Genomic DNA, 26,545 nt, shown 5'->3' with positions numbered 1-26,545 from the left:
ACCATGCGAGTTATAAAATTTTATAAACAAACTTGATTTGTATTCCGTACCTCTGTCACTTCTAAATCTTTTAATTTTCTTATTGAATTGATTTTCATCGTGAAAAGTTGGTTTAACAGAAATTGCTTTATATTTTGTATTCTCATATCTACATATATTTTAATAATCATAGTAATATGTTTTCATTAATTATTAATAAAATATAGAACACATATATATTATATTATATTTAATTTAATTTAATTTAAATATAAGTAATTATTGTAAAAAATTGTTAATTCATGTAGTAAACTCTAGTCAATGGTTTATAGTTCAAGAATCCTAGGGAAACCTTGATACATAATAAAACCCTCTATTTATTGGCTTTTATTGTTTGAAAAATCTGTTAATTTGTTATTATAAATAACCAAAAGACTGTATTGAAATTAAACTTTCTTTCCTAGCTGCGTCATGTGAATATACACAATATAAATAGTTGACGTTAACTACAATTTAGTAGTATACTCATAATATTTTTATATTATATTTAAATTAAATCTCTATTAGCTTTATATCTTTTACTATCAATTATACCCTTAATGAAACCTACTACCGTAATTTTACATATCCCCCAATATAAGATAATTATAGATAGATAAATTAGGTCTAATGAAAAAAGAAAAAAAATCAATAATAAAAAAATTTGAAAATTCAATAATAGCAAGATCAATTACCCTCACACTTCTCTCAAAAAAAATTACCCCCACACTAAATATTACCCCCACATTAAAGGCACGTCATAAGCAGATTAACACATTATAACTTTAACTCTATTCCAACCCATTACTTTTTCATATTAGACAATGTTTATACGATTTCAAGACCTTTCAGTCATCTATATCTATCTATATCTATACTATATATAAAAGCACGAAGAGGGGGTACAGACAAATTTACTGAATAATCCTTTTCAGTTTACTAATAAATAAAGGTTTTATAGTCATTAACTAATTAGTTATTTAATTAATCACTATTGTAATTAAAATCCTAATTAGAAAATGTAGCTAAATTATCTCCAATTTAGTTTTTAATATGTAAAAAATAACTAAATTATCTCCAAATTAGTAGGAATATCTATCTTTTAGTTTGATTGAACTACAAAATTAAAATACTATATTTGGTCAATATATTATTATTTAAATTTCTATCTTATTATTTTTAAAGATATAATTAATAAAATTAAATTAATTATTTAATTATGATTATTATAAAACCAAAAAAAAAATAGTGTAGAAAAAAAAATTAATAACCGAAAATATTATATTTACTTTTACAAAGATTTTTAACTAACTTAATATTAATTATAAATAAAAAATTGATATAATTATAATAAATTTACTAATATATTCATTGACGAGTTACGTTACGAGCCACGTGCATAACACGTAATGCGAAACTAGTCTCCTAAAAAGCAAATTTGTTTGGTTTCAATAAAAAGATATCCAGTGAGCAAAGCATGAAACACCTTATAACTTTAAAACCTTCCATAGATAGGAACCGAAATAAAAACAAAATAAAGAACCGAGTTCCAAAAAATTTGATCATCAAAACTAAAGGCCAAAGATTAAATTTATATACTCATGAGAACAATTGAATTTTCACTGCAGTATTGGAGTGCAAAACTAATCCCATGCACTGGCCACATTTCCACCACCATACCCTCCACCATAACCTCCAGGAACCCCATATCCACCACCGCCCCCGCCGCCGCTGTTGTTCCCTCCATAATAATCAGGCCCTCTATTACAAGATCCATCCTTTCTGAAGTCACGACCGCCAAAACGGCCACCCCCTGACCTCCGATTCTTACCGCCACTGAATGCAGCCCGCGAAGCATACCGAATGAGCCAAGCAGGTACTTCCTGATTGGCTTCCTGCATTAGATCAGACATAGGTCGTGCCATTGACAAATTGTTCTCGTTAAAGAAAGCTGTGGCTAAACCGGATTTTCCAGCCCGTCCGGTCCTTCCAATTCTGTGGACATAATCATCAATGTCATTTGGAAGATCAAAATTGACAACATGTGCCACGTGAGGTATGTCAAGACCGCGTGCTGCAACGTCTGTTGCTACTAAAATAGGCGTCCTCCCACTTTTGAATGATCTTAGAGCCGTTTCCCTTTCCTGCACACAAAAACAAATGGATCACATGGCCTACTAGCATGGGCGTATAACACAAGAGTAAAGGAATGAAATACACACAATCAGAAAGTTCCAAAAACCTTTAACAGGACCATCTATATACTTTCATAACACTGCTTGCTAACAAACCAAGCAATGAAGCCTTTCATTAGGGGTGTGCACTAAACTGACCAAAAAGCAAAAACTGAACCATTTCAAAATGGAAAAGACCATATCGGTTCATTTAAAAACAAAAAACATAAAAACATATATATATATATATATAGGAATATACACACTGCTATTTTGTCTAGATTTAATTTCTAATTTTAATAATATTCATAATTATTTTATTTTTTCTTTAAAATTTCTAAAAAGAAGAATTCCTCTTGTATTTTGATAAACTAAACTAAACTTTATTTCTCTAATTGATTCAGTTTCTACTTTCTTTAAAAATCAATTAATAATTGGTTTTTAAAAAATTCACTTTTAAACCAAACCAAAAAACACAGATTGCACACCCACACCTTTCAATCCAATATCCAATTACTGAAAGAGCAAATTTGAAACACCATGAACCTTAAAAACTCACCTGCTGAGTTCTGTCGCCATGAATTGTTGTCGCAGGAAACCCGTTAATACATAACCAATGTTCCAGGGCATCAGCTCCCTTCTTTGTTTCCACAAAAACTAATGTCAAAGATGGCTGCCAATTCAAAAGAAACTATTACCAAACAGCTAACATTAGAATGCGCATAAAATATCCTTCCAGTTTTTATGTCCTATCAGATTCCCACTTCCTGATAATCTGTGTCCTTATTTTCTCAAGGTTTCCATGATAGTACTTTTTCCGGAGCTAGAGAGAATAATTAAATTAACTACATTGGGAATTCAGATCAAATTTTTGGAGGCAGCAAATAGTTTGTATTACCTTCCCATTATTTTCAGTTTCTCTCTGTGCGTGAAGAAGGTCCATGAGATGGCTTCTCTTATCAGTCTCATGAACAAATTCAACCCTTTGAACAATCAAATCTGTACTAGAACCAACCCTACCAACAGCCAAAAATATATAACTTGCAAGAAAATCAGCTGCAAGTCTCTGCAAACGGGACAGTTGCAAATAAAATTAGATTTAATACATCATATAACATCAATTTCTTCATAGAAATATGCAATCACATGATAAGCTATAATATATACAATAATGAAACCAACATTTAATCTACTACTGAAGCTATAATTTTTCTTCTAAAAATCAACATTCATTTGATTACCTGATCGGCTTTTCGCACAAAATATATTCAAAAGGTGTCTACTCAGAGTTGAAAAGCCTAAACCTCAAAAGCATTCCAAAAAAAAATCATGTCTCAGCTAGAAGACCAATCCTAAATATTTTCATTTTCCATAATTGTTCAAGGCACACCTCACAGAAGAGGCGCCACTCCAGACCTGACGCCTCGCCCACAAAAGGGTGCCTGTCTCAGTGCTCCTCAACCATGAGGCGTGGGCACGCTTGAAACGAGCGTTTGAGAGTTTTTTTTTTATTGACTTTTACAAAAAGTTTTAATAAAATATTTAAACTGTGGATTATACAATTATCATACATCCACCCACACTTAATTCTACCTAAATGTTTTTAAAAGATTATATGTAAAGTAAAATTATCATATGTCCAAGATAATTTCTTTTATTCCTTTCTTTTCTTCTACTTCATCTTCCTCTCTTTTTTTCAAATTTTTTTTTACTCATTTCCTACTGTACTCCCACTATTTCTCTATTTTTGTTTCAACCTTTCTTCTATAAGTTCTGTTTCTTTTCAAATTTTTAATCTTTTTCTACCTTTTCCTGTTTAACTTTTTATTTCTTCTTTTCTTCAATTATTCTGTTTCTTAGAGATGAGAAAGACATGGAGATTGAAGATGAGAGAAGAAAGATTTCAAAAGTTATAATAAAGAGTTTGTTTAAAAGAAAAGGATAAAAGGAGGTGATGATTGTGTGGCCCATTCAAAATAATGATTTACAAATATGACAACAATATTTTTTAGGCTTTTTTTAAATTAAGAAAATTTTAAACTATATTTAATTTATCTTTTGTGCATACTTTTTTCTTCAATATTTAGAATAAATTGAAGCATGTTTTACTATTTTATCTAATGGCTTATAAATTTAATTGTATGAATTTTTTTCTTTAACTGCCTTTCTTCCAAAAGAGATGCCTCTCACCTTGCCACAGGCATTAGACCCATATTTGCATTTCAAAGCGCTCATTGCCTAAACAACCATACCATTTTCCTAGCAAAAGAAAACGGGTTCCCAAAGCAAATCGCCAAATTCCATAATACTTTCAAGAAATATTAATCAGTCATTTTCATCAGAATTTAAACTGTCACCTAATAAGTTCTGATACGATACTTTGAACATTTAATAAACAGTAGTATAGCATCTGAAATCGTGAACCTATGAAATACCCATGACTAAGTTGAAAAGAAAAAAAATGAAAACAAATAAAAAGGGGAGAAACAAAACCTGTATTTCTTTTGGAAAAGTTGCACTAAACAGCATTGTTTGTCTCCTGCCAGGTGGAGGCATGTCCATTTGTTCCACTATCTTTCTGATCTGGGGCTCAAACCCCATATCAAGCATTCTATCTGCCTCGTCAAGTGCCAAATATCTGATCATTTGCAATGACACTCTGGCTCTCTCAAGCAAATCCACCAGTCGCCCAGGAGTTGCTACAAGAATATCAACCCCTCTTTCAAGTTCTCGCAACTGGCCAAGTAATAAATAGTACGTGATTAATTAAAATACACTACAAATGGTCAATAAGACACTTAGCATGATATAAGAAAACATAGCTAGTGGACTGCCAGAAGACAAATGACAGTATGTCAAGCAGGCACATTAGGAAAGAGGGAGGGAGGGGGGGGGGGGGGGGGGGGGGGGGGGGGAATCGCAAACAAAAGGACAGAAGGAAAAAGGCACAGGAAGGGCGCTAAAAAAACCTACAGGACCGCTTTCTGTTGATTTTATGTTCTTCCTTTTTGTTGGATTTCTCATTAGAATGAAGCTTGGATAATCAATTCAGATCATATTTCCATCTCTTTTTTGTTTTTTTAGTTTTAAAAGAATCGCGTAAATCGACCGATTCAAGCGATTTGGGGCCAATTCTTGCACATTATCGATTCACATTATAGGTTCGACTCGTTTTTCTTATGACTCGACTCGTACAATTTGACTCATGAATTGTACAAGTCTAACAAGAAAAATAGCAATCATTTAGTTGGTTAAGCCAGCATTTCACAATGCCATAGCCAGGATAGCGACCAACTACAAGAACTCTAATGGCCTTTTCGACTAAATTCTCAAGCATCGGTGAAAACTGATCACAACATCCCTCTTGAGGAATGTTTCAGCATGATTTAAGGAAAAGATTTAAAAGAAAAACGATAGAGGCCTATGGCTTTCTTAAAAAATCAAAGGGATAACTCTAAGAAATTCAAACACATACATGACATACATCTCACAAACACAAAATTCATGCGCATGCTTAAAGTAGTGGCAATAGTATAGAAAGAAACTAGTGCGAAGTGGATGGGCAACTAGTAAAAATTGGCCCAAATAGTTTAAACGTCAGAATAGAACCCATAAGATTAGCCAGCAGTGGCATAAAGATCAGTTCAGATGTACTTTCGTCTTTGAATATTTATATTTATATATTGTAGAAGCGATCCTAACCTCATTTAATTACTAGATAGTGGCCAAAGGCATGCAAATTCTAAATTGGTTTAGAAGCAAGATTTCCTTCCAATTTCATTATTAGATAACGGCTGATGTTATTCATAATCTGAAAATCTGATTAGGAAGACACATAATTTGTTTGATACATTATAAATAGTAGGAAACCTGCAAATCTGATGATGGTCACTCAGGAAATACGGCTTAAAGTAACATTGAACAAGGGATTCTTTTTCTCAATAGTCCTAGGAAAAACAAGCTAGTAGCGATAGAGTTGTCTTGCTTATCCAATAATCACTCGCATGTATAAACTTCCATTCACGATTCACCATTAATATCTTGGTCAGCTTTAAAACCAGTTTCCCATTAAAAAACTATTTAAACCATACCTGACATGATTAGCAAGGTAAAAAAAAGGGTCAGATGATCTAAACCTGTTGATTAATTGGTGCTCCACCATAAGCAACAACCACTTTAACACCAGTTTGATAAGCAAATTTTTTAGCTTCATCATGAATCTGTCAAAAGTTAATAGGAAACAGATATTAACAGAGTATACTCTTAATAAGAGGTAGCAAACTCTATATGTACATGGATAACTTTTATCTGAACCATACCTGACATGAGAGCTCCCTCGTAGGAGAGAGAATGAGAGCAAGCGGGTACACAGTCCTTGTTCCGCGTGGTCTCTGCACATACTGCTCCTTCATAATTCCACTAATAATTGGAAAGCAGAAAGCGGCTGTCTTTCCCGACCCTGTCTGAGCACATGCCATCAAGTCCCGCCCCCCAAGTATAATGGGGATTGCATTGCGTTGAACTGGAGTGGGCTTCAAATATTTGCACCTCCGAATATTATGCATCAATGCCTCACCAAAGTCTACATCCGCGAAGGTATTCACAGGTGCTGGTACATTTTCACCACTAGTCTCCACCGGGATATCCTCATAAGCATCAAAATTGATGCCAGAATTTTCTTGCTCAGCAAATGTGCTCTCTACCTCACCATCATCATCACCAAATGGATTCGCCTCATGCTCTCTTCCACGGTCCCACCCCCCGCTTCTATTATTCCAACCACCACCACCACCAGTTCTACCACCAGAACCATAACCAGGACGCCCAAAATCTTGTCTAGGACCACCACTCCAGCGGGGAACACCAGCGGGAGCACCATACCCTACACGATCATTGGCATGTGATGCAACAGCAGGTAGAGCAGCAGGAGGTACATCCGATGAAGGTGGTTGATTACGAAGGTGTGGTGGAACATATGCGGGACGAGAAGGACGACTGTTACCAGAGGATGCAGAGGCTGAATTCTCAGATGCAGCCACAGAATCTGCCCATGAAGATCTCATAATTTCGTGAAATCAGAATGTTTTTTGTACTTCCACAATTACGAAAGCTTGTAATTTATTCCAATCCACCAGGAGTTACAGTAAAAAAATAAAAAAAAATCGGAACTATTCTAAGTCAAAGTCCCCTCTTATCAAAGCCAAAATCACCTCTTATTACTTAAATTGATGTAAATTTCTGACAAAAACAAAACCTGCACAATCACAACGCGAGCAAAAATCAAATACAAGCATATATAGAGTTCATAACACAACAAAATATTACTATTAGAAAACAACTAATAAAAAAATGTAATACATACATGCAATGTAGCTGACATTTTTACACCAACAAATAATAAAATCTAGAACACAAATAACAAACGAATGGACAAGACATGCTGAATTAATTTCTAAAAAAAACTCAAATTTCAAAAATGCACAAACTAAACACAAAGTTCAAAATCAGTTACCAAAATAAACATCGATAAAAACAAAAAAAAAGGGCAAGATCTTGAAAAATACAGAAAACCGAAGTAAAAACAACACAATACGATTAAAAAAATCAAATAACAAAAGGCAAGCAGCGATTTCGTTAAAACTGAGCTTACAATTTCTTAATTCTTCAAGGAGAAAAAAATGCTAAACCTAACAAGCAAAATTGAAATTAAAAAAAAAAGCTAAGGCATTCTTGAGAAGAAGAAATAAAAAAATGCGGAGATAATTAGAATTGAGAGATATTTACAGATTAAGCTGTTGCGTAAAAATCTGAATATGCGAAACCCTAGTTCTTCTTCTTTTCTTTTCTTTTCTTTTTTACTTTGGGATCAGACACCAGCCTGAAATATCGCTTTTACTATATTTCAACCAAATCTCCATACAAAGCCTTATACTTTTCCAACATCACCACAATTCCATTATATTCTAATATTAGGCCACTTAAACCCTTTTACGAATAAACCACAAACTAAATTTTCATTTTAGTTTTTTAAAATATTTACTAATATAAAAGTTAAAATTACTTTATTACTAAAAAAAATTAAAAAAATTAACCAATATTCCCAATTTTATGAAAAAGATGATAGAGATGGACAACCATTAAATTATTAATGATAGCAAATGCAATTCACTAAAAATTTGCTTTGGATTTTTATCCAATCAATATAATGATTTTTTTAATTAGATTGTAGGGATAGTTTTAAGATTTGTTTACTATTTTACCTAGTTTCTATTTTTATTATTGTGATATATCAATTTATAATTGTATTTCAATTTAGGTAGACCCCACGCTCTAAATATGGACCCCGATTGTTTTAGTATGGAGGGCTTATATGTTATATTTCTTTCACTTTGTGGTTTTAGATGGTTAGATGTTAAATTTAAGGGTTTTTGGCTCCTCGAGAAGGAAAACTAGGGTATTTTTTTCTTTGAAGGGAGGAGAGAAAATTTGAAGAAACGTTTTTCTTTTTTGGGCTTTAATACTTTCAAGTCTTTTTGAGTCTTTGTGTTTACTTTTTACCCCCTTTTCTTTGGCTAAATGATTGTTGTTTATATTAAGTGATGTGATGTTGTGTGCCTATTAATCTTTGTTGGATAAAAAAATCTACTAAGAAAGTTAAGGAATTGCAAGGATACCAATTTAAAAATAGATTTTATCTATATTTCAAAACCCTTAATTGTATGTTTAGTTCAAATTAAATCTATAATTTTTAAAACAATTATTTATAAAAAATATGAAATTATATTTGATTTATTTAACGGAATTAAGAATTCTATTTTTTTCAAAAAAAAAAGTATATTAGAGAATTGGTCATGTTTATAGATAGGCACTATCACTCTCATAAGTCATGAGTTTAATATATTTTACATGATTAGTTCAATAGTTGTTATATTATTAATTTTATTATAATTAATATTTATATGTGAGAGAAATTATATCTATATTTATATCTATATACTTATATAATTGAGAGGAGCAACAGAGACTTCTCATTAATTTTCATCAAATAGAATTTTCTCATTAATTCTCACCAAATAGAGTTTTTTTCATTACTTCTCATCAAATAGAGCATTCTCATCAATTCCCACTTTTTTAAATCACTTATTTAATTAAATTAAATTTTTTGGTTGAAATTACAACTCATTTAAATTACTAATTCTTAGCTATTTGAACTACTACTATTTATATAATCATAAACTACTTATTTTTTTACTTTAAAAATTACTTTTGTTTTTTCAGTTTTCATAATAGCTCTAAATTTTATACGGAGAGAAAAATATTGTCACTTTAATCATTTATAATTATTTGCGCTTTCTCTTCAAATTCTTTAAACTTATTTTTGATATGTGTGTTAATCCGACATTTGTAACTAAACAAATAATGTGAATTAATTTGTATATTAATAAATGAAATAGTGAAAGTTTATGAGATAAGTTAAAAATTCTATGAAACGTAAATCAAAAAACATGGAGAGAAAATGATCAAATTCTACAAGGTAACCGTCAAAAAATTATTGAAGAGCAAAAGAAATTAAATTCCAACACAATAAATTTTTCACTTTATCTAAATTTGTAATTTTTTTTAAAGAATTTTATGAATTCCTATTTAATCTAAATTAATTTTGTTTTTACAATTAACTTTTAATTTTACCATCCAATGTAATAAAGTTAAAGTGGGTAAGAACTTCAACGTACCAGCTATTCATAAATAATATTTTTGGACGAAAAATAAAAAGTTCATTAGTAATTAAAGTACCTTTTTAGGTGTTAATTACATAAAAAAATTACAATTAAACATGACCTTTAAAAGTTGACAATCAAATGTATGATCTTTCATTTTTTTTTAAATCATCATTTCGGTGCATTTTTTGACTAAGTACTTCACCAAACATTAATGAAAGAACTAAATTATAAATCGAAATCAAATCTTATTATCTTTCAGTTAGTGTATGTAGCATTGAGAATTTTTAATCAGAAAAAATACACCGAATTTTACTTTCTTGATAGATCTGAAACAAGATGAAAGGTCGTGCCTTCAAATGCCAATTTTTAAAAGTCGTGTTTAAAATAAAAATACATGTAAAGATCGTATTTTTTTTATATAATTAACCCTTTTATATATATAGATATTTTATAGCAAGATATCATATCTTAAGTAATATTTTTGATAAAAATATTATGTCTAACTTACATTTTTCTCTGTTATATGAGATTAATCATTGATTTATAAAATTAAATAAAAGCTTTATTTGTATTTGTATTGTAAGAATAAATATCACTATTGGCACTTTCATTCAAATTATGTTTAAAGTCGATTTGATTAAAGATTTTTAATAAGACAAACTAAAGTCGCATAGAATTGAAAATGACACAAACTGGTAAAAATTTGTTTCAAGAAAGCAATTTTTTCAATATATATAATGCAGCTTCCTAAATGTCAATTATGGTTTGTGAAAAAGAATGAAAACCATAATTTGAAGGTGGTATATATAATTAAAAATCTTAAATTGTTAATTATATATCCTTTTTTAATGAATAATTACATATCAAAACAACGACAAATCATCGTATAAAGATACAAATAAATGAGTATAGTGCTTCACAATACAAGAATGAAATGATGTTCTATTTTTTTCAAGTTTTATATATAGCTGGCATGTGTTATTAAAATTTATAATAAATAAACGTAAATATTGTTATAAACCAGATTATTATAATTAAATTAAATTAGAATAGATCATATTTATTTTGATATATTTTATTTTAATTCGATGTTATTAATTTTTTACATAACGAATTAATATTTATTTTTTATGCAATCTTTGCTTATACGGTTGTCAAACACATATTTTATAATAAAAATGAATTTTTAATTTATAAGAAATTGCAAAACAATCGGATTATAATATCATAAAGTATCAAAAATTATAGTACCTGGTCCACATTTCATTATAAAAAGTAAATATAGTAAAATTGATGAGAAAATAAAAAAAAGTCATTGAAGTAAATATAAAATTATGACAGTAGAAATTCACAAAAAAAAATACCATAGATATTAAATACTTTGAAGAAATTACTAAACTATTTTTTTTGTTTTGTTTTGTTCACAGATTATAAATTATTAGTTTTTACCATTATTTATAGATTTCACGCAAATACTTATTTAATTTCGCGCAAATGCGCGGGGTTACGATTAGTACTAATATAATTGAGAGGACCAACGGAGCTCTTTTATTGATTCTTGATGGATACCGAATCCTATTCTACTTATAATGGAGCCGAGTCGCAGGAGATCTATTCTCAGACGACACCAGACTCCCGCCCAAAGGGCCGAATCCACCGGATCCGCCTTGACTGGAATACATCATTCGACATCATAAAGACCGAATCCCTGAGGACTCGGACGAAGCACGTCGACCCCGGGATTCGGATAAGATCTCTAATATCTACGCATATTCGGAGTATCTGTCCTATTTGGATACAAATTCCAACTTAAGAAGATAGCCTCCAACTTAGGAAGACGGGACTGTTTAGGAATATCTTCCTAAATAGGACTCCTGTCTGAATAAGGAAGGACACTCCTAATCAGGATCAAACCCTACTAAATAGGAATCACTTTCCTACTACAACTCTACAAGGTATACATTCGACTACTATAAAAGGAGTTTGAGGTATGCCTAAACACACAACTTATAACAAATACAATTATTCTCCCTTAAGCCTAAACTGACTTAAGCATCGGAGAGCTAATCGGACAAACCATCCGATTAGCCATCTACACTGTTTTGCAGGATTAACGCCGTCGAGATGCCGGAATCCATCAATTGGCGCCGTCTGTGGGAAAAGCTTAACAAACTTTAATTCGAAGGGATTTTTCTGAACTTACATAAATTCTTATTGAAGGATGGCATCCGACGGATTTAACCAAAAATAACAGTATGCAGATCTAACAAGTCAGACACATCAAGAATTATCGTCAAAAATTATCGTTGATTGATTATAATTAATTGCTCAAGAAAAAAGGAAGCGGCGAGAAGCAGGCCATATTCAGCCAAAAGAAAAAGAAAAAATAAATAGGTCGCAGTATTTGGGCCAAAGTAAAAGAATAAGAAAAAAAGTTAAAGAAAAGAAATTTAATTGATAAAAAAGAGGAGGTAGGTGATTAATGGAAGGGGAAACAATTAGGTGATTATTGGTCGAAATTCAAAAAAAAGGAGATAATCAAGAATAAAGAAATTTACACATCAGGTAATTTGAATTCATGGTCAGGAAGCATCCACGTGATAAATTAAAATTGTTGGCCAAATTATTAAGAGGAAGCAGGTTATTAAGAAAAGGAGATGGCCGTTTGATTTTACTGAATCACGTCAAAATCGCACGAATATTCAGTGCCTTGTTCAAGACACTTTGATAAAAAAATTTACAAAGCTGAATTTATTCAGCCTATTTATTTAGAGACATCGCAGTTTCGTTCTATACGCACAAAAATTATATTCAGAATTGACGAATCAGAGATATTATCTTATTATCAACGGGAGCTAAAATCACGATAAGTTTTCATATACTTTATCTTATATTAAATTAGGTTTAATGCTTTTTATGTTCCTTGGAATAATGCATGATGAACTTTTTCATATATCCTGAAATTTCACATGGTATATATTAAAATTTGGTTATTTATTTATTTTCGATTTTAAAATCAAAGAAAAATACATAATAAACTATTATTTTAGTTTAATCCACACTTTTATAGACTTCAAATATATTATGGAATTTAATAAATATGTTATAAAATATATATAAAAAAAAGAAGGGGAAGAGACTTAGCCTAATAAGGTTCGGTCAAAAAGAAGAAATTAAAAGGAACGCTAAGAAAAATAAAAAGAAAAAATAGCGAAAACCAGACGAGCAACTCTCAAAAAGCAAAAAGCGAAGTAGCCCAAAAAGCAAATAGAGGGATGATCCAAGAGAAAAAAAAAACGAAGGAAAATAGAACATATTGATGAAGAGGGAGTCCCGATCAGAGTGAACGAGGAGAAAAAATAGCAAAAATTGCAAAGTCAAGAAGGCTCCGCCAAAGAAGAATAAGCCAAAGCTTAAACAAGAAGAGACTCGCCTTAATAAGGCTCGGTCAAAAAGAATAAACAAAGAAAGCTACGCCAAAGAAGAATAAGCCAAAGTTTAAACAAGAAGAGACTCGCCTTAATAAGGTTCGGTCAAAAAGAGTAAACCAAGAAAACAACAAAAAAGAAAATAAAGCTTGACAAAGATGAATCATCCAAAGAAGACTCATCCAAAGGAAAACGCCAAGAGGGACAAAGAAGATAAATTCGTCTAAACATTGAAGAAAACCCCAAGAGGGAAAGAAGGATGAATAAGATAGAAGTCAAAAAGCCCATCATCAAGTATAGACTTTTGGTCATACCCGATGGTGTCAATCGCCTGTCGCCAAGTATAGATCTTTTGTCATACCCGACGGTGCCAATCGCCCATTGTCAAGTATAGACGTTTGTCATACCCAATGGTGCGAACTATCTTTAATTCATACAACGCAGTAAAGCAGACATGAATCGCAATAAATAAAGGCGAAACGCCGAAAAAACAGAGTATAGATTTACTCTAAAATAAAGGTGAAACGCCCAAAAACCAGAGTATAGATTTACTCTAAAAATAAAAGAAAAACGCCAAAAACAGAGTTTAGATTAACTCTAAAAGCGAAATATCAAAGATCAAAATCAACTCGAAGCAAAATAAAGCGAAAGGCGAATCAACTAAATAAAGCAAAATAATGCGAAAGAAAGGCAAAATGCCAATCAAGAGGAATGCAAAAGAAAGTCAAAATGCCAATCAAAAGGAATGCGAAAGATCTCAAAACAGAATACCGAGTCTAAAATGATTCGGGTAAAAACAAGGCCAAGTGCCAAAATAAGGAGACTCACTCAAATTAAAAGAAATAAGGCTACATGCCCAAATCAACGAATCACAAACAACTCGCACAAATCAGAGGAACAAATCTTAGTAAGGAATGCAGTCCACCCGAAAAGAATTAAAATCAATGACAATCGACGAAATAGATTGAATGACCTGATCTCAAAACGGGCATAAATACCCTATGAGATCAGTGTATTGGCGGAGGAGCTTGAAGGACTCATATCTGTCCAATGAAGAAAACAAAAGGAACAAAATGAAAAATAATCGCAAACAAGAAGAGTCACCTCGAAGAAACAATTACTCATTAAAAGAGTAAACATCAGCTGGAATAAAAGACTTCGAGTAATGAAGATAAAGAGAAGCACAAAGAACACAGAAATGTTGAAATCCGAAAACCAAGAAAAGAAGAATGAACATCAAGAATAAAGAGGAATAAACGACTTAAAATCACAACCAACGAAGATCAAACATAGCAAAACAAATGGAAAATAAGGAGTAATGCAACAGTAAAGAAGAATACATAGGAAAAACGAAAAAGAATCGGACGAGTACTAAACAAAAAAGGTTCAAAACCTTGAAATAAAAAGAATACGGTTTCGCGCACAAAATAAGGTTCTCCCAAGCTGAGGGAACACCTAAAGATAATGGTTCGCCCAGTACAAGGGCTTCGCTCAATACAAGGGCTTCGCCCACTAATGAAGATTCATATAGTATAAAAGATTCGCCAAATGATGAGGAGTCGTCATATGAATTTTGCCTATAAAAATATTTAAAAGAAGACAATAAGTCTCGCCAAGAGAATGAGCTTCGCTATAAAGAATCGCCGAGAAGGATCTCAACAAAGAGGAAAAGGATAAACAAATAAAATTCAAAAGGCCGATAGATCGAATCACAAAATTGATTGGAAATTAGAATACAATTGAAGAAATTTAAAGAACATAAAAACAATCAAAACATGAACAAAGGAATACCTGGAGATAAGGCATCAAAATAAATCAACGAGATTCGCCAAGAGTCTCGCCAAAAGAAGAAATCAAACACGAGAATTAAAGATTGAAGATAAGGCAAAGCTACTTTCGAACAACCAAAAGTAAAAGATGAAAAATGAAACAAATACAACAGTTTAAAAACAAAGAAAGATAGAACGAATGGACACATGTCCTACCTTCAAAAAATAACGAATAGATGAACGACACATGGCGAAAAAGGAGAAAAACTGGAATCTTGCTCGAGAAGCAAAAAGGAACGCCGAAATACAAAACGACTCGCCTCAAATAGAGCTGAAATACTCCAAGGCATAAAATACCATGACTTCAGCTCACTTGCGGGGGGGCTAATGATGGATACCGAATCCTATTCTACTTATAATGGAGCCGAGTCGCAGGAGATCTATTCTCAGACGACACCAGACTCCCGCCCAAAGGGCCGAATCCACCGGATCCGCCTTGACTGGAATACATCATTCGACATCATAAAGACCGAATCCCTGAGGACTCGGACGAAGCACGTCGACCCCGGGATTCGGATAAGATCTCTAATATCTACGCATATTCGGAGTATCTGTCCTATTTGGATACAAATTCCAACTTAAGAAGATAGCCTCCAACTTAGGAAGACGGGACTGTTTAGGAATATCTTCCTAAATAGGACTCCTGTCTGAATAAGGAAGGACACTCCTAATCAGGATCAAACCCTACTAAATAGGAATCACTTTCCTACTACAACTCTACAAGGTATACATTCGACTACTATAAAAGGAGCTTGAGGTATGCCTAAACACACAACTTATAACAAATACAATTATTCTCCCTTAAGCCTAAACTGACTTAAGCATCGGAGAGCTAATCGGACAAACCATCCGATTAGCCATCTACACTGTTTTGCAGGATTAACGCCGTCGAGATGCCGGAATCCATCAATTCTTATTAAATAGAGATCTCTCATTGATTCTTATCAAATAGAGTTTTCTCATTAATTCCCACCTTTTTAAAAACACTTCTTTTAATTAAATTTTTAAAATTATTTTTTATAATTACTTTTAATTTACACAATATCACTCCTAACTAAATCAACTTCCTACTAAAACAAGTCAATTCCATCGTTCTAAATTTCATCACTCCAGCTTCCACTATATAAATTCCATCATTTATCATTCATATTCCAAATTTGCAGCCATTAAACCCGTATATGTATGTCACTGAATAATTATCACGTTTTATGTTCATATTGATGTGTGCCTCTGGTTTGAATTTATTTGTAGTGTAATCAATTTCTCATTATTTGTTTTTTCTGTTTTTTTTTATTTACAGTCATTAATTGTTCATATTCCAAGTTCGCAACCTTAAATTTTTAAAAAAACAGGTAAAATCTTTAAATTATTTGTATTTACATATTCTTTAATATGTCTCTCTTTGTGGTTAATGTACCCATCAATTTAGAATAGAATTAGAAATATTCATAAATTTTTATTATCCTATATCTGCTTTCCTTTTTGTTTCATATCCTAGATGGTTAAACATGTCTTCATGTATATAGTCAATCAGTGAAATAAATGCAGATGAATTCATTCTGAAGAACATTTTTTCAATTTTTGCTAGATTTATGGTAAAAGCTGCAAGTACAGTCATATCCTTGCTTAGCTTGGGTGCATATGCAACCTTTTATTGGTGATTCCGTCTAAAACTGTGCAGGTTTTGACATCTGAAACTATAACTTCAGTTAAATGATAATTACACAATAATTAGCAACATCTCTCTGTTTCATATGTTAAAATAAGATTACTATAAAATTAATTATTGTATCATGAATTTTGGTTTTGATATGCATGCGCGGTAGGACATGACTCCTAAACTATTATGCATATACAATCAGTTTAACAAATTTTAAAATTTCTAATTAACCATAAGAAAACACTAATATTGCAGTAAAACAAAAAGAAAATTGGAAATGGCGGGGGGAAGTCATAGATGAAGAGATGAGTGGGTGGACACATCTTTTACATCACTCTTCAACTAAGCTTCCCGAGGAAGTTGCTCCTTCAACTCAGTTCCCTCCTCTTCATGTCTTTTTTCTTCTTATTTTACTTTTGATTTTATTTTACTTATTGCTCTACTTAGTTAATTAACGTTTAACGTTTCTAACAATAACTAATCCGTATGCATTTTTTTTTAAATGTATTAAAATAATTTTTGAGCAGGAGAATTTAGAACACCATTATCAATGTAACTAAAGGCTGAAACATTGAGAACTGAAGCCTCTTGCCAGTCTATTTGCACATGAAGGAATAAATGCAGAGCAGCTTGCTCGAGATATCAAATTTTTAGAATTAAAGATACTACTTCTACTACTTGTATTTTTATTACTTTTAATGTATATCTAAAACATAGTATATTTTAAATATACTGCAATTCTTTTTTACCCACATAATATAGAGGAGTACATATATATATACTTACCATTTTTTTCAGCAGAATAATTATCAAGCCTATCTACTACTGGAGAGCAATAGCAATGAGACAATTTTGCATGTGATTTGTTCATAATCAAGTGCCCATGCCATTGTTTGACCATATTTATATTACTCAAATTCACTAATATACTGCAGTTAACACTGATGCTTGCATTTAAAATTTGATGTAAAACACATGTTTGACATTTAAGATCAACCAATTTTCAACTTACATCTTTTTCTTAGATATGGAGACAATCCTTGTCAAATTTAAATCATTTTCCTAACTCATCTAATCCATTACTTATTTGTGTTTTATATTATGGTATTTATGTAAATTAAGTAATACATAGGTGTTTAACCAAGAGTTTATTTCAGAACCATGATGTTTCCCTTTCTCATGTTATACACTCTCCACCTTTAACCTCTGCTTTCAACTTTTCTATTCCATATGATTTCACTAAACTTAATATGGATGTTGTTGCAGCTCAAAGTCAGAACTTTGGTGTTATAGCTGTCATTGCTCGAAACAGTAGAGGCATGGTAATTGGACAATTTACAGCTTCTTTCCGTTCAATCTGGGATCCTGGCATCCTGGAGTGTTGTGATAAAAATACGCAAGCGTATTGATTCCAACTTGCAATATAATGGACTTTAAGTCTGGGTTGTCGAACCCACGAGGAATGAAAAGAGTTATGGTGAGCATGAGTTTAGTTGTCACTCAATTCGTTTAGCACGCAAGTAGCATGAGTTTTAGATCACAATTTAATCAAAGCAACTAATGTAAACATAGCCTAAAATTTAACAATTAACAAATCAAGCAAAGATTAAATAAAATTGGATTAAAAGCAAGATTTAAAATGTTAATGGGTTGCTAACTAGGGCCGGTAGAATCCAAGGAATCAGGATTGTTAAAAGGCGCATATTTGGGGCTAAACTTTTCTAAAGCCTTAAATTCCGCTCCCTCGAGTCAAGAACTAGGAAAATTGCAATAGATTAACCAATCAACGCCCTAGCGTAATTAAATGACAACTAAGCCAATGGATAACAATTAAGCAAGCAAACTTAAAAGACCACATAATTTTTAAACCGCCCTCGCGTGCATTAGGTCCTATGTTCGTGGTTAGTCAAATCCATCTAATTAAATGACCCTCGCCTAATTAATTAGACCAAAATCATAGGTCAATAGATCACACTGACCTAGGCATTAAGAGCACATAACCACAACAAAACATAAGTCAAAGCACAATCCTAATCCCTAGTTAACTAACATGTATTCATTAACAGCCCCCAAACAAAGGGTTTAACAAACCATGACTAATCAACATTCATAACTAACAAATATCAAACATTGCAAGAGATAAAAATAAATACCTTGAATAGTAAATGGTGAGCAATAGCTTAAGATTAAAGATAATAAAGATTCCAATAATAATAAAACTTGCTTTAACACTTGAATATTCAAACTCTCAAATCTGGAAATTTGCCTTGAAGAACACAAAACTATTAATATTCTCTCATAAAAGTTGAGAGTAAAAGGAATTAAAACTATAACTACTGATTGATGTCTCCTACACTAATGAAACTTACCCCAAAAATAGAGATAAAGTTGTTTACATAGTACTCATAGAAAGGGAATAAAATACAAACTATTACATGAGTGTTTGACCAAATTAAGAAGTGGGCCTAAATTTTAAGTCTCTGAATTTGAAATATGAAAATTGCCTTTTGCATGGTCTAGATCGTGACCTCCTTTGCTTGGGCTGCCTCGGTACAAATTGCATGTCTGGTATAGATCCTTGACTTTCCCCAGCTTTAGGGATCGTGACATGAGTTAATTTTCTACTGCACAACCACTAACTTCAAAATTTCATAATTTAATGTAAAAACCTTTAAATGAGTTGGTTCTTGAACGCCTGGAAAGATCAGGATGTCCACTGTATTTCTTATGAAGAACACAAACTCGTTAAAAGTCTCTAACCACTCCAAAATTATCAAATAGTGTATGAGGGTCAGATTCTCATGTATGCAGATGTGCTTTTCAGCGTCTCTAGGACTTTGCCACATCGTTTCTTTATCTATTCTTTCCAATTTTACGCCAAATACGCTCCATAATGCTCAAATGTTCCTTAAAACACACACACACATATGATAAAAGCACACAAATACCTCAAAATACGTGATAAAGTACACTAAAGCACACGAAAACGACTTGAGTACATAGGAGTGTTTTACTCTTATCAAGTTTCTGGCAGTTCGTGAAGCTCTGAATTGGGCTGTTTTTAAACGTTGGCCTAATATTGTTATTGAAAGTGACGCTCTTCAAATCATCCGGTCAGTTTGTTCTCATGATCTTCGATTGGCTGCTGCTTGGGGGATTTGTAGCGATATATGGCATCTTCAAAAAGCTTTCTAGACTTGTATATTCTAACATATTTTTAGAGTTTTTAATACTTTAGTCCATACTTTCCCAGGGTTGTAAACTTTTTATGCTTCAAGGTTATGTTCTTAGGGCTTAGAGGTGTTTGAAGTTTGTTTTACTTTGTAACTGATGTTTCTCACTGAATATATGTCTTTAAAAAAAACCGTGCGAAAAATATAAACTGTTAGGGGTATTGGCAAAACAAATCTAACGCTTCATTTTTTTTACGATTTAAGACTAACGTTTAACCTTTTCACTTTTTTGCATTTTGTAACTCAAATTATTTTTCTGCCATTTTTTGCATATGTGATTTCCATATTATTGACATATTAAATTTCAACGTTTAAAAAATTTGCAAATAAATTCCCAACCTTTCACATTTTGGCACTTTGTAAAAACATGACAAAATGGCTGAAATTTGAGATGAGACTACAAATTCAAAAATTGGAAACATTAGGATTTTTTCGTAATTTAAATTTTAGGCTTAAATCGCTATAAAGGTAAAACGTTAGGATTTGTTTTGTCAATAACTCTACTTGTTAAATGTGAAAAAAAACTAATAATTTGGACCTTTACCTCATGAATTGTTTTTGTAATTATCTCAAACTATAACAAGTTTTAGATTATAATATCACCATTATCATTATGAAATAGAAAAAGAAACAATTGCATCCACAAACAGATTATAAAAAAAAAACAGAAAATAAAAATCTATGCTATTTATCATTTAAAACCACCTCACTCACTCGCTCTCTGTCTTCACGCGCTCTCTCTCTTTCTCTCCCTAGTTTCCTATTTTCTTTCACTAGGAAAGAAGCATAGAGAGCTGCGAAAAAAAAGAAAAAAGAAAAAAGAAAAAGAAAATCTCAACACAGCAATTATCATCGTTATCATCGATTTAGGGTTAGGGTTAGGGTTATCCCTAATCCGGGATTTAACTACCAGTTACTGTTATCAGAATCAGAAAAGATGGGAGCCAATTCTCCATCGTCAGATTCAATCTCCGATCTCGATGAACAGATCTCGCAACTCATGCAGTGCAAGCCTCTCTCGGAGCCACAGGTTCTGCTATTATTATTATTTTTTATCTTAAATCTTTGGTTTAATTAACTTGTTCGTGATCTGTTGTTCAATTTTCTTTAAAAAAGAGCTCGATGATTGATTAGCATTTTTGCTTATAATACTAATTGTACTGACTAGTATTTTTGATATCTACTAGGTTTTGTTTTTTGTTTTTTTTAATATTAAGTGTTGATTTATTGTTATTATTATTATATATAATCGATTTTTGTTTCGATTGTTTTTTAATTTAGGTAAGAGGATTGTGTGAAAAGGCTAAGGAGATACTCATGCAAGAAAGCAATGTTCAGGTGAGTTATTGCAGCACTGGCTTCGAAAGTTTGTGATTCGTAGAATTCAGTTCTTTCTATTTTAAGCATCTGTGAAATAGTAAAAAAAAAGCATTTTGAATGGTGACAAGAATTCAATTCAACTGATGATGTAAACATTCTGTTAGTTATCAAAATTTATTTACTTATCCAGATGAGTCACTGTTTGTTTTCTATTGTACAGCCTGTGAAAAGCCCTGTGACAATCTGTGGCGATATTCATGGGCAGTTTCATGATCTTGCAGAACTTTTTCGGATAGGAGGGAAGGTATCAGTTCTGACTATGAACCACTTTGTAATTTTTATCTCTTCCGTTTCAGCTGAGGGATTGTCTAAAATAATTAGATGAAACCTGCCAATGCTTTTGACGGTTGAAGTGCGCTTGAGGTATAGTCAAGTATGTTGCTCCTGGACCGGAAACTGGTTGTTTGTATTCATCGTCTTTTGATTGCTATTTTAGTGTTTAGAGAAGTTCTGAAAAGTAGTTTCTGAATCAAGGCTTTTGTGCATAATTCTGCTTCAGCTAGTTTTTTTCTTCATGGATGATTAATATAGTTCTCTAGAATGTCTGATGGTTTCAGGTGAGCTCCGTATGGTATTTTTGTTCATGTCATTTGGCAGTTTGCACTAATAACATCCTCATAAAGAAATGCTTTCTGTCTGTGTTTGTGTAGGTTGTTTGTTTTTTATTTTTATTTTTATTATATCTGCAATAGAATATGCTAAGCAAATTGTTATTTTAGCTCCTCCTGGTAGTTTATTTCCTCTATTGCTCAAGACTTGGTAATAGCTGTTGTATTTTTCATATTATATCCACCTCTAAGTCTTGTAACCATTTTTCAAAACTTTATTGACAGTGTCCGGACACTAATTACTTGTTTATGGGAGATTATGTCGATCGGGGATATTACTCTGTGGAAACTGTAACGGTATGTTTTATCTGTAATCCTCCTTCCCTTTGAGACTTGTGATGTGGTGTAGATTACCCTCTGTAACAGATCATTCATGATATAGTAGATGCTACATTTAGCATTTAGAGCTAGTTTTTCTATTAAATTAGGGAATCACTGTATTCAAAAAGGGCTTTTTTGATAGTGTTGGTTCCTCACAATGTGAAGCAGGTTAGGGTGACTAAATTGGACATGGACATGGTATCCAAATTTCTGAACTTAACAAAGTCATATTTATGTTTCTTTTTTTGCAAATTTAGAAACTTTTGATTATGACATGGTCTGGCGAAAGAGTTTAATGGCAACATTCTCTTGATACAGATGTGTATGAATTTGGGTAATATGGTCATGGGTCATTGTGGCTCTTTGGTATTCTTTACATAATCAATTGTTACATTTTATTTTATTTTCAAAAATTAGGCTGAAATTAAATTTAGTATCATGGAGAGGCAATTAAACATATTATTGTGTCATTTCCCTACGTCCACCTGCTAATTAGATGAGAAAAGGGGTTCTCCTATCCACACAAGAAAAGTCATATTATATTACTGCACTAGTTATTGACTCCAAAAATTGATCACAATTTATAAATTAATAGTCTTTTGTGACCCATAATCGAAGGCGAAGCATGTACATAAAATATTGCAACGTAGCAGCAACTTCTGGATTTCAAAGTGCACTTCAGTGCTTCATTTAGCTTACTTCGTACTCTTTGCCCTCATTTGTTGAGTTGATCATAATTATGCTTTATGCTTTCTTTTTCACAATTTGAAAAGAAAAATCTAGAATTTTTTGCATTTCAGATAATAATACTGTTCAATTTCTTAATCCAGCTCTTGGTTTCCTTGAAAGTGCGTTATCCACAGAGAATAACTATTCTTAGAGGAAATCATGAAAGTCGCCAGGTACTATCTCACTTATCTTCTTCATCACTGAGCTGCTGCTCTTTTCATTAACGACTGCAATAAATTTTGCACACTAAAGAACATGCAATTTTGTATAAGAGTTTGTAACACAGATTGTTTTCAACTATCTCAAGTTATTCTGTTTTTTTTTTAAAATTGTGACAAACAATGTACCACTTTTCTTTTTAATATACGGTTCAAATGTAACTTAATATTGTTTATTGATCTTGAATGTAGTTTGACAAACTTGATATCAAGTTAATTGTTGCCTCACTTTATTTTTCCTCTTGGCAGATTACTCAGGTTTATGGGTTTTATGACGAATGCCTACGAAAGTGAGTTCTCCCTACCCTGTTTTATCTGCATTTCAACTCAGCTTTTTTGAGATTTTTCTGTAGCATTGGGAAAACACCTGAGTAAGCAGATTACATGCATGCATTCTCTATACATGCTGATGAATACATGTCTCTGGGATGTGCATGTTCTTGTTATCTCAATCTGTGTTAACTAATAATATTCTACGTTTTGGTTTGGACATATTTTAAAAAGTACATTTTACTTGTAATATTTTACCAAGAGATTACTTTGTAAGTAAGTACCATTCCAAGTGTCCTCATTGCTTGATTATCTGGTCAGAATGCAAAAATTAGAGCTGCCTTGTACATACATGGTAAGCCGTAGAAAGACTTTTCTATCATTTGTTTCCTAATTTAACAAAGTTTTGTTTTACCAAATGAATACGATGGATGGAATTGAGCAAGGTTTTGCTGAAGGTTATAAGTCTATTTTTCACCTGTTAATGAAGGTCGCTTTTTAATTTATTTTTTTTGGAAATCTCATACTGGTAATAAGTAAATCAAAATTGAATATGATTTAATTGCAAATGAATTCATTTATATTAGCCATGATCAACTCTATTAAAAGTTACTAATAGAGTACCAATTGAATTCCTTAGAAAATGAAACGTAATTAGTGTTCCTTAACTAATAAATTTCACAAAATTTTAGTGAATTCATATGTAGTTAATGAATTTGTAGGATTGTATAGATGAATTCACTTAGAAGTATGTTTTCTGCTTGCTTGTTTTGAATATTTTCCTCTTTCTGTCATCCTTTTACAGGTATGGCAGTGCTAATGTTTGGAAGATGTTCACAGACCTTTTTGACTATTTTCCATTGACTGCATTGGTTAGTAAGACTCTATTTCAGCAAGTCATAAACATTTAACTGTATGTGGGGAGAATCTATTGAACTTGCACTACACATTTTCATAAGAACCAGAATTTCTTATAGCTGAAGCTTTTTTCTCCTTAACACAAAATATATTGGCATAAATTTACGGGATGACATTTTGGTAATGCTTATTAGAGGTTATGTGGAAATATCTTAATAGTTGATGAAGTTATTTGCATATGCCTCTCATAATAGCTACGGGATCTCTTAGATGGGATTTTCTAGTTTATGCTATTTAGGAAGGAAGGATGATGGTTAAGTTTAAATATTTACTCTGAAAGTTTTTTTTATTTTTTTTCATTTGTAGGTTGAGTCGGAAATATTTTGCCTGCATGGTGGACTGTCCCCTTCGATAGAAACCCTGGACAACATAAGAAATTTCGATCGTGTTCAGGAGGTTCCTCATGAAGGAGCAATGTGTGATCTTTTGTGGTCTGACCCAGATGACCGTTGTGGTTGGGGTATATCACCTCGTGGTGCTGGGTATACTTTTGGGCAGGTAACTCCTCTCTTTATTGAAAAAAGGTGTACTTTTTGCTTTGTCTTACGTTGCTGGTTACCTCATCATTTTGATATTTTTGGTTGCTGTGGTGTAGGATATATCTGAGCAATTCAATCATTCAAATAGCCTGAAGTTGATCGCTAGAGCACACCAGCTTGTTATGGAGGGATATAATTGGGCACATGTAATTGTGGTTCTTAAGATTTTTTAGTTATCAGTGAAGTGAGTTATGGCTTTACAAACTATACATTATTTTCTTGGTGCAGGAACAAAAAGTAGTTACCATATTCAGCGCACCTAATTACTGTTACCGCTGTGGAAACATGGCTTCTATATTGGAAGTTGATGACTGCAAGGACCACTCTTTCATTCAGGCCAGTCTCTTTCTCTTTGGGATAATTACTATTAATTACCATTTATTCCCACATTTTTAAAATTACTGTTTAACACTGACATTTAGATATTAGATACTGAAACCCCTGACAAGGGAAGTTTAAGTTACATTAATATGTAGAGATAAAATAATAATTTTGACATAATCTCCTAAATTTGCTCATATTTGTGGTGAAAAGTTGTAATTGTGGAATTTGTGTGCATTGCAGTTTGAACCAGCTCCGAGGAGAGGAGAGCCTGATGTGACCCGTAGAACACCGGATTATTTCCTATAAATCAGCCTTCAGTATCATCCGATCCTAACATTATGCTGAGGTGGGTTGGATTTTGTAGATGCAAGAGAAATGTATCTGCGAAGCTTAATATATAAAGAACATCCTTTAGATTGTATCTTCTTCTCTGGCCAAGTTGTGGATAGTCCTGTTTCATCTTAATTTTGCTTTTGCCTGTAGGATGATAAATGGATTGGATATGTCATGCTTTACTAATTTTTGTAATTCTCAACTAGAGCTGTTAAAAAATGTCTTTTCTCTCTCTCTAGATATATTATATAGTGTTGTGGTGAAGGTATGCATTCGGTTTGAATCAAATCAAATTAAATCAAAAATTTGTTTTTTTTTTCAAAATCAAATAGAATTGATTTTATAAGAATTTTGACTGTTTAAATCGAGCCGAATTGTTCTAGCTGGTTTGGTTTGATTTTATATATTTAAAAATTTTGGATTGGGATTTCCTCAAGTTCATGAACTTGAGGGGGTCAAGTTGATGATCTACATATATTAAAAAGGTACAATTTTAATCAAATTAATTTACACCGTTTATTTTACAATGAACGGTGTAGATTAAGAACATGACCCCTTCAAGTTTATTTGAACTTGAGGGGATCCCAATCCAAAAAAATTTATTTTGAAAATTGAATTAAAATAAACTTAAAAATTGAAATATTTATAATTTCAACTGAACAGAAAATTCACTTTTAAAAAATAGGTGTGGCATGTTGAGAGTTGAGATGCTGAGCTATGCTGTTGTGATGGCAAAACTAATTGAATTAAAATTGGAAAAAGTCAAATTATTTGATTCTATATTGATTAGAACTAGATTTAATTCATATATGGAATATTGTTATTTTGGAAATATAATCATA

General features: G+C 32.1%; 2 protein-coding genes across 3 annotated transcripts; one reads left to right on the top strand and one right to left on the bottom strand.

Moving 5' to 3' along the window:
- Window positions 1-1,485: 1,485 nt before the first annotated feature.
- LOC126678843 (DEAD-box ATP-dependent RNA helicase 37-like) lies at window positions 1,486-8,093 on the bottom strand. 2 transcript variants are annotated; one of them, XM_050373753.2, is made up of 7 exons: window positions 7,977-8,093; window positions 6,512-7,446; window positions 6,329-6,412; window positions 4,686-4,928; window positions 3,091-3,258; window positions 2,752-2,865; window positions 1,486-2,162 (listed from the first exon to the last, which is right to left on the bottom strand). In XM_050373753.2, exons 2-7 carry the CDS (start codon window positions 7,253-7,255, stop codon window positions 1,662-1,664), a joined length of 1,854 nt encoding a protein of 617 aa, XP_050229710.1. In that variant the 5' UTR covers window positions 7,256-7,446; window positions 7,977-8,093; the 3' UTR covers window positions 1,486-1,661. The 2 variants fall into 2 exon arrangements, with proteins under 2 accessions (XP_050229710.1, XP_055961421.1); XM_056105446.1 differs by lacking the exon at window positions 7,977-8,093 and adding an exon at window positions 7,843-7,860.
- Window positions 8,094-20,784: 12,691 nt separating this feature from the next.
- Window positions 20,785-25,967, top strand: LOC126677309 (serine/threonine-protein phosphatase PP2A-4 catalytic subunit). The gene is made up of 11 exons (XM_050371865.2): window positions 20,785-21,093; window positions 21,345-21,401; window positions 21,604-21,687; window positions 22,277-22,348; window positions 23,203-23,274; window positions 23,569-23,609; window positions 24,395-24,461; window positions 24,814-25,005; window positions 25,103-25,192; window positions 25,275-25,382; window positions 25,611-25,967. Exons 1-11 carry the CDS (start codon window positions 21,001-21,003, stop codon window positions 25,674-25,676), a joined length of 942 nt encoding a protein of 313 aa, XP_050227822.1. The 5' UTR covers window positions 20,785-21,000; the 3' UTR covers window positions 25,677-25,967.
- Window positions 25,968-26,545: the final 578 nt, after the last annotated feature.

This window comes from Mercurialis annua, linkage group LG4 (genome assembly GCF_937616625.2).
Source record: "Mercurialis annua linkage group LG4, ddMerAnnu1.2, whole genome shotgun sequence".
Lineage (NCBI taxonomy): Eukaryota > Viridiplantae > Streptophyta > Magnoliopsida > Malpighiales > Euphorbiaceae > Mercurialis > Mercurialis annua.
Note: the sequence above shows the minus strand (reverse complement) of the source record. Positions and strands in the feature narration are given on the sequence as shown.

Bases quoted from the DNA above. Each gene is read 5' to 3' on its own strand.
- LOC126677309 (XM_050371865.2), top strand. From the start codon at position 21,001: ATGGGAGCCAATTCTCCATCGTCAGATTCAATCTCCGATCTCGATGAA. The intron at 23,610-24,394 runs GTGAGTTCTCCC...ATCCTTTTACAG, and splicing joins TATGACGAATGCCTACGAAA to GTATGGCAGTGCTAATGTTT. The intron at 24,462-24,813 runs GTTAGTAAGACT...TTTCATTTGTAG, and splicing joins ATTTTCCATTGACTGCATTG to GTTGAGTCGGAAATATTTTG.
- LOC126678843 (XM_050373753.2), bottom strand. From the start codon at position 7,255: ATGAGATCTTCATGGGCAGATTCTGTGGCTGCATCTGAGAATTCAGCC. The intron at 4,929-6,328 runs GTTTAGATCATC...TTACTTGGCCAG, and splicing joins GAGCACCAATTAATCAACAG to TTGCGAGAACTTGAAAGAGG. The intron at 3,259-4,685 runs GTTTTGTTTCTC...TCCCGTTTGCAG, and splicing joins CTTTTCCAAAAGAAATACAG to AGACTTGCAGCTGATTTTCT.